This window comes from Grampus griseus (genome assembly GCF_964374135.1).
Source record: "Grampus griseus genome assembly, chromosome: 3".
Taxonomy (NCBI): Eukaryota; Metazoa; Chordata; class Mammalia; order Artiodactyla; family Delphinidae; genus Grampus; species Grampus griseus.
Window position 1 is genome coordinate 150693207 of NC_139019.1, and position 8974 is coordinate 150702180.

The 8974-nt window shown below is 43.2% G+C and overlaps 1 protein-coding gene across 1 annotated transcript; it reads right to left on the reverse strand.

The window, feature by feature from the left end:
* Positions 1 to 4321: 4321 nt before the first annotated feature.
* On the reverse strand, positions 4322 to 7462 carry LOC309820405 (UDP-N-acetylglucosamine--peptide N-acetylglucosaminyltransferase 110 kDa subunit-like; the record flags this gene model as incomplete). Its single annotated transcript, XM_082651136.1, has 1 exon — positions 4322 to 7462. One exon carries the CDS (start codon positions 7460 to 7462, stop codon positions 4322 to 4324), a length of 3141 nt encoding a protein of 1046 aa, XP_082507262.1.
* Between the last annotated feature and the right edge of the window lie 1512 nt (positions 7463 to 8974).

The following is an 8974-nucleotide window of genomic DNA, read 5'->3' on the forward strand; positions in this document are numbered from 1 at the left end:
ATCTCGGCCCCAGAGGTTTAAAGGCAGCCCAGGCAAAACATAAGGCTGGAAGTATCCTGAATGGCCCTCACTATCTTGCCATAATAATAACTGACTACTTTGCATAGGAGAAGAACTTTGTCCTATTCCGTGAAGTTCTGTAATAGTAGGACTAATGGGCCAACGTTTAGGCCAGTGTATCTGCGTCATAACAGAGACATCAGCTCCAGTGTCTAACAAACCTGAAAAAACCTTTCCATCAATGGTTCATTTCATTTCTGGACGTTCTTTCCCTATCTTCTGAATCCAGTAGGCAGCATTAGACGATCCAAAAGCCTTTGTTTCTCTCTTTTGATGTTGTAAAATTTGTCCATGAAGTACAAAGGGCAAAAGTAGCAATTGTGCAATTTTATCACCAGGAGAAATAATTGTTGTATTTTTAATAGTTTGTGCCATGACTTTTATTTCTCCTTCATAGTCAGAATCTGTGACTCCTGGCATAATAGTTAAACCTTTCATGGTGACACTACTTCTTCCCAATAATAGTCCCATCAAACCCTTGGGTAAAGGTCCACAGATGCCCGTAGAGAGGGCCTGAGGACCCATTTCAGGAGTTAATACATATCGGGCGGAGGTACTGAGCTCCAGTCCTGCGCTTCCTGGTGTTGCTCTGGAGAGCGAGGATATTGTATGTTTCTGTTTTTGGTTAATGTCTGATTGATAATTTGAGGAGGATACACAGACATTGCCCTTATTATTTGTTGGGGCCAGGGAAGGCCCCGGGAGGAGTTTCCCGACAGTGGTGGCCCATCCTTGTGGGCCACTGAGCAACAGTCTTGTGCCCAATGTTTTCCCCTATTGCATTTAGGGCATAAACCAGGGATTTTCTGACCATCTGGAGGTTTCTGAGTAGGGAAGGAAGGACTAGGGTTAGAATTAAAAGATCTACATTCGCTAGCAAAATGACCTGCCTTTCCGCATTTAAAACAAGTCTTCGTTTTCTTTTGATTGTTTTTAAACCCCACTTTAGTTAATGCTGCAGCCACAGCAGCACCCTGTATATAAGTAGGCCCAATGTCTGCACAAAGGCGAATATAATCCTCCAATGTTCCCCGTTTTCTCCAAGGTCGAATCGCAGCCTGAGACGCATTATTAGCATTCTCAAAAGCAAGTTGCTTAACTACAATTGTACCAGTGAGTCCGTCCACAATGAGTCTCCCCACTGCCTGTGACAACCTATCTACAAAATCAGCATATGGTTCATCAGGTCCCTGTCTAATTGTTGAAAGATCCTCAGTTTTGTGTGTAGAAGGTCATTTCCTCCAGGCTTGTAATGCCAAATGATTTATTTGAGGATAAGCAACAAAGGGATAAGTTAATTGATCTTGCAAAGAAAGATACTGTCCTTCCCCAATCAGCATATGATAATCAACTGGAATATTATGGGCAGCATTCTTTTCTGCTTGTTCAGCAGCCCGTTCATAAAAATCAAACTTCCATATTAAATAATCTCCACCATTTAAACAAGCTCGTGCAATAGACTTCCAATCAGCGGGGGGAAGAGCTTCTCCTGTCAACCATAGCAGCAGTAAAAGGAGCAGTGGGCCCATATTGAGCACAGGCAGATTTTCAATCTTTCAAAACTTTCAAAGGGAGAGCCTGATGCTCCCTAGTAGCTTGTTGAGGATTATTAGGACCAGGTCTTTCTATGACGGGACAACAGAAAATAGGATCTTCTCCTCGTTTTATGGCTCCTTGTACAGCGCGCTGCAAGGGACTGAGCATTTTTACAGATGTAGATTTTTGAGCAAGACAGTCCTTATTAACCTGCAGCTTTTTCACTGACTTATCTATCACAGCCATTAGAAAATCATCCTCAGGATAGTTCTCTCTTTTATGTTTACAAGCCTCATCTGTTAAGTCAAAATGTTCCTCTTCATCTAAACTATTTAAATTAATTAGCTCTTTCGGTTTAGGAAGTGGCGACACAGTAGCTGATAATACAGTCTCTCCTTCTGTCAGAGGCTTATGTTTTTCTGACTTTACATTCAAATCAACACTATCATGAGAAGCAGCTAAACATATTTTTATCAGATTCCACAAACTATATGTAACAACAGGAGTATGAGTAGGCCCTCGAGACTCATAATAATTTTTTAAATCTTCTCCAACTTTCTGCCAGATTTCTATGTCAACAGAGCCGCCATCAGGAAACCAGGGAGATACACCATGGATATGCTGTAAAAATTCAGTCAACTGTGAGGTAGAAACTTTATTACCCCGAGCTTTAAGCATCGAAAGTAAAACCTGAGCAAATAATTCACACTCCTTTGAGCCCTTTGGCCCCATCTTATTTTACTTCTGACTATTGCCTTATGCCTCTATTAGTTTCACTTTTACTGGTGGCCACACATATTTTGCATAAGGGTTCTCTTACCTGCACTTTCTTTTTCTTTTAATTGCCTTCACGCTTCAGGTCCCTGTTCGAGTGCCACTTGCCGCGGACCAGCCGGAGAAAGAGGATCTCAGCGCCCAGGGTCAGAAGGGAAGGGGTAAGGAACTGAAGTAGCACCGACGGATGGGGTCAGAAGGACCAAGACAACTGATGGTTGCAAGGCAAATTTTATTATGCTACAGTTGCAGATTATATAGACTAGAAATCGGAAGGCTGCCAGATGGTGGTTTACATTATCTACAGACTGTCTCGGCTCAAGGTTAACTTCCCTGGGAGGAAACCCATAAACCCAGAAGCATCAAAAATAACCTGCATGTGCAGGGGGGAGACAGCTTTGCTTGTCTCATTTTACATTCTTTCTGATCTCTGGGCCCTGGTGATTTATCTCCCATGGAATGGAATAAGGAGGGGAACAAGTAGGGACAGTCCCTTCGAGCAGCGGCCTCATGCCTGGCATGTCCTTACCTGCTCTCAAGGCTGACTGCTTCCCACACATATGTTGCCTTGTTTAAGCCTCAAGCCCTCGATCCTTTGTTGAAATACAATAATTTCACTCCTATGGTTTTCAATACCAAAAACTCAACCTCCAGGAGGGCTAAAGTCTAATTTGTACTCCAAACCAAGTAGCAGTGCAGTTCACTACTACTGAGGCTGGATCCATAAAGACTTCAAGACCACGTCCAGAAGACAAGTTATTATATATAATACCCTAGAAGGTCTGAAACATAATTATCATATACATAGCTGGTCCTTCAGAGCTTTTGACCTATAACATGTTTTTTGATGAAAGTTATTTAATGTACTGGAGATAACTGTGACTTACTGATCAAATATTTGAATACTTATACTTACCTGGGATTTCATTTCTGCTGAAAGAAAAAGGAAGAACAGGACTCACTAAAAAAAAAAACAAACTTTAGAAATGAAAGTAAAAATCTTAACACACACTATCACTTTTGGAAGCAGCACAGAGGGGCAGTCAACGGTAAAACACTGGTGAAATAGGTCAAAACTCTGGGCCAAAAATCCATTGTCGTTATCATCAGTGACAGTACCACAACTGTGCCCTTCAGAATTAATAATCACTCCTAAGGATCTTCATTTGGCACCAGATGATGCGTTTAAGAGAAACGCTCTGGGAGGTTTTGAATGAGACTTGGTTTTTTGTTAGCCAAGGTACAGGAGAATTTTTAAAGTGGGAGGAGGGGAAGAAGGAAACGGACCAGGAAAAGAATTTAAGCCATCATCTATAAACCAACAAGGCACTGATAGTTCCAAACATTATGTCAGAAACTAAAATGACTGATACAGGCTCAAGTGGTTTATAAAACCTATAAAAAGACTACACCAGCAAAGTCCCCATTTATCTGTAGAGTTCAGAAACTAAAACAAGGAATATTTTAGCTTAAAACCTTATCTCAAGAGAATCATATACACTTCACATGAATAAAAATACCTGAAACCAAACATTTTTAAAAGCTCCAATACTCCAAATATAAAGAAAAATATTAATCCAGAAGACTCAATCAATCCATGATAATCACAGAACGGCTGGGCAATCTCTATCTCCCTTCCACACTAACCATCCATCCCATGGAAGACCAAGGGAGATCAGACCTTCCAGACTTACCTTCCAGACCTTCCAGACACCTGGCTGCTGCAAAATTCTATGGAGACTCCTTGTGGAACAGCAGTTTCCCATCTCTTGTGTCTCTCCCTATCATGATCATGATCATGCAGGAAGCAAGTCTGGCTGTGCTATTTCTTATCATTGTCTGTCACCCATCTGCAGCATGGTATTGTACAGATAAGGAAAAAGTAGTTCCCTTTCCCCCAGAAGGTTGAGGCTCAGGTACAGGGTAATTCTCCTGTGCACACAGTCCTTATTTAGGCCGACTCAGTGACTTCAACAGGCTTAATCATGTGATCAGGTTTGTTGCCAGCTGCGTAATGCTCCCACATCTGTAGATAGAGCCGCTCTAGGTCCACTGTGTATTGTTTGGTGTTGAACAGAGGGCTAGATGTTCTCTGCTTCCAGACTTTGCCACGAAGTTTCTTCAGGTATTCTAGATCAGTTCCCAGTTTCACAGCTATGTCTTCATATTCTTGTCTATTTTGAGCAATAAGCTCAAGACAGCCTAAACAAGTGAGCTGGGAAGCTGCAACTCGGGAAGCAAGAGTCTCTCCTGGCATAGTCACCATGGGTGTCCCTGACCAAAGGACATCCATCCCTGTGGTGTGTCCATTACAGAGTGGAGTGTCCAAGCAGACATCAGCCAGCTGGCCTCTCCGAACATGTTCCTCTTTAGGAGCAACAGGTGAAAAAATGATACGGTTCTGGGGAAGGCCCATGTTTTGTGCATACTGTTGAATATTAGGTTCTCCTACTGCTGGAAAACGCAACAGCCACAGTACACTATTGGGAACACGCTTCAGAATATTTGCCCACATGTGCAAAGTAGATGGGTCAATTTTATACAACTGATTAAAGTTACAGTACACAATGGCATCTTCCGGTAACCCGTACTGAGAACGTGTGGTTACAATAATGGTACGGGGAACCTCCTCTCCAGTGGCAGCCTTAATGTTGATCTGGGTAGTTGCCAGTCCATTGCTAAGACTGAATCCATTAATTGTTATCTGAATTTGTCCTCTGTTAATCATTTCAATAACTGCCTCTGCAATAGTATTCATAGGAATGACAGGCATATTAAGAGCTGTATTACTGCTGTCTGCATTGTCTCCTCCATCAGGACATTTCATCTTGACAATCTGCACATCTGGGAGACTATCAAGAAATGCTTTGAGGTCGATGCCATTCAGCACAATCCGATTGTCATAAATGTGCCCATTGGACTTAAAATCGATGACTGCTTTCTTCTTCAGGTGAGGAAACATATTAGCATGATCACCAATAAAGAAAGTATGGGGCATATAAGCCAGTTTCTCAGAATACTGCTCAGCAACTTCAGCAGGTGAAGTTTCCTGATCTGTGATGATATAATCCATGAAAAGCACGCCACTGGTCCCAGGGTAGCCCAGCCACATTGCCTGAATAGGAGCTGGCCTGAGAGCAAAGAGTTCATTTCGAGCACCCCTGGTATAACCATTCATATTTACAAGGATGTGTATACCATCTTGATGGATGCGATCAGCTGCTTTCCCATTGCATGGAATCTGAGAAAGATCAATGAAATGATGGGCTTCTGCCATCACCTTCGCTCGGAAGTTTGTGCCATCATCTGGGCTCAGGGCATAACAGAATACCTCAAATTTATCAGGATTGTGCATGCCTGGAATAGACTGCATAAGATGAGAAGTAGGATGATTCCCAAAGTCAGAACTCACGTATCCTACACGCAGTCGACCATCACTGAGCTTCAAGTCTTTTGGATGTTCGTACGGTGGTTTATGAAGGACACCGATCTCATCCAAGCAGAGGTTCCCATGGCTCTCAGCAATAGCCTTCCTGAAGCCATGAGAAAGAGGATAGAGCATACTATGATGAGGCTGCACAGAAGGCAACCTATTCTTCTCCAGCTGGTCAGCCACAATGCTGACCAACTTCTTCATTCGCTCATCATAGTCTGTCCAATCACAGACAATCTGCAGGCAATGAGCCAAATCACAATAAGCGTCAGGAAAATCAGGTTCAAGCTTCAGAGCAGTGCGATAAGAAGCAATTGCTTCTGGAATATTCCCTGAATGCTTGTGAATGGAAGCCAGATTGCTGTGGGCATCCGCAAGTGCAGGGTTAATCTGAATGGCACGAGTATAACACTGCAAGGCTCCCTGAACATCCTGCATCTCCTTTAGAGTGTTTCCCATGTTACAGTAGGCATCAGCAAAGGTAGGACTGATTCGAACAGCCTCCTTATAATGCATCAGAGCTTCCTGCAGTTTTCCCTGCTGCTGCAATACACTTGCTAAATTTGAATGGGCAACAGCAAACTCTGGGAAGACTTCTAATGCTTTACAATACAAGCGAACTGCCTCTTCAATGTTCCCCTGGTCTCCTTTGATATTGGCTAGGTTATTCAGAGAGTCTGCATGGGTGGGACACAGCCGCAGAGCTGTATTATAACAATCTTCTGCTTCGGCAACACTGCCCTTCTCTTCCAGAGCGTTGGCTAGGTTGCAGTAAGCATCAGGGAAATGTGGTTGCAATTCAATAGCTCGCCTGTAGGTGTCTATTGCCAGATCTATCAGGCTTTGCTCATAGTATACACAAGCCAGGTTGGCATGTACCACAGCATGATTTGGGCTCAAGCTTAGGGCACAAAGGTAAGCTGCCACAGCTCTGTCAAAAATCCGTGCCTCTTGCAAGACATTTCCTAAATTGATACAAGCATCCAGAAAATTGGGGTCAAGGGTGACAGCCTTTTCAAAGTGATGAATTGCAAGCCAAATCTCCCCTTGTGCATTGAAAACACAGCCAAGATTACTCCAAGCTACTGCAAAGTTCGGTTGCGTCTCCATTGCTTTCAAATAACATGCCTTGGCTCCTTCCAAGCGACCCAGGGCTTTGAGCAGGTTCCCCAGGTCACTGCGAACACAGTACAAATCAGGATTGCACTGAAGAGCAGAGACGTAAGCTTGTACTGCCCCTTCCATGTCGCCTGCTGCTACCAAAGCGGCTGCCAGGTTAATATAACCATCGATGAAATCTGGTTTGAGATGCAATGCATGCCGGTAATGCTCAATTGCTTCCTGCAACTGCCCTCTTTCCTTGTACACATTCCCCAAATTCGAATAGGCTTCTGCCAGAAGAGGGTTCTGTTTAATTGCCAGAGTACTAAAGTGGGCAGATCTGTCCAGCCTTCGACACTGGAAGTGTAGAGATGAAAGTAATAAAAGTACTCCAGTATTGTCTGGCTCTTGTCTCCACAGCTGCATGCAGTGTTTCTCAGCTGCCTCAAAATCTCCTGCCTGATATTCTCGATGTGCCAACTCAGCTAACCCTTGGAAGGAAAGCATACGTTTCGTTGGTTCTGTGCTGTCGGCCACGTTGCCCACAGAAGACGCCATCTGGAGCTTCTGGAGAGAGTGAGAAAAGGGGGTAATTGAGTCCCGCTGCCGCCACTACTGGCAAGAATGTTTCTAGAGGTAGCAAATATGAGGGCAGCAGCCGTACCACTGCTTTGGCAGGCTTAAGCGGCGGCGACAGTTACAGGCACCGAACCTTAGGAACTCTGGTTGGTCGTCTAACTGTCACGCTCTTGAAATCTTAATTCTTAACCCTGCCCTCTTCCACCATTTTTCTCCTAATCAGGGAATAAAAATTACCTATACACTTGCCTTAGAAGAAATCAAAAGTCAGTAGTCCAAACACTTTTCAAAATTTTGTTTTCTGCCCAGTTGGAAAGGAAATACATGATTGACTTTACTTCATCATTCATATAGTCAATGTGGAAAACATTAGGGCCGTGAATTTCAATACAGTAAGATCAGAAAATTTTAAATTGGCCTTCCCAAACCACTAATAAGTAACCGATGTTGTATATAATGCTAAAATCTTAGAGACTGAGTTTGATATTTTAAAAGTTCTGAAAGGATTAGCTAATTTCTCCTCATCATATTTCTCATGCCTCAAACCTGAGTATTACTTTTTTAAAAATAAATTTATTTATTTTTATTTATTTATTTTTATTTTGGCTGCGTTGGGTCTTCAATGCTGCGTGCAGACTTTCTCCAGTTGCGGCGAGCGGGGGCTACTCTTTGTTGCGGTGCCAGGGCTTCTCATCACAGAAGCTTCTATTGTTGTTCCACAACTCTATGGGTTCCTTTTTAGGTCCTATGAAGAACCCTAGAAATTAATTCATGTAATTATAGGTTTTTGCAAAATTGTCAAAAGTGAGATATTTTCACTTCCATCAGGTAAGACCAGCGTCTCTTTCTTTGCCAATTTTCCTTCTATCATATTCCACTATGTTGGATCATATTGGAATGGCCACAGGCTTTTTTGAAATCTGGCTAAGGAGATTTTCTTTTGTTCTGTGGTACGCGGACCTCTCACTGTTGTGGCCTCTCCCGTTGTGGAGCACAGGCTCTGGACGCACAGGCTCAGCGGCCATGGCTCACGGGCCTAGCCGCTCCGCGGCATGTGGGATCTTCCCGGACCGGGGCACGAACCCGTGTCCCCTGCATCGGCAGGTGGACTCTCAACCACTGCGCCACCAGGGAAGCCCTAAGGAGATGTTTTAAGTGAGGCTATTATGTGATTTTCAGACACCACCATATGTAATTGACTATATACTATCCCATTACAGGAATAACTTCCAGTACTCATACTGACTACTCTACTGACTTAACTAGCACAAGACACAGAAGCATAAGGACAAAAACCACCTTACAATATAGCCATGTCTTGCACTTCACAGCTCTCAAAGCATGTGCGCTTGAAGAAGAAAAAACCAACTGAAAAGTACAAAACCAGAAGCTATTCTGTGGAAAATTATTTCAATCATCAGGCATGTGAAAGATAAGTCAAAGATTCAGTTTTCATCAATGCTTAGTCAAAACGGGAAATTTTCTTCTGTC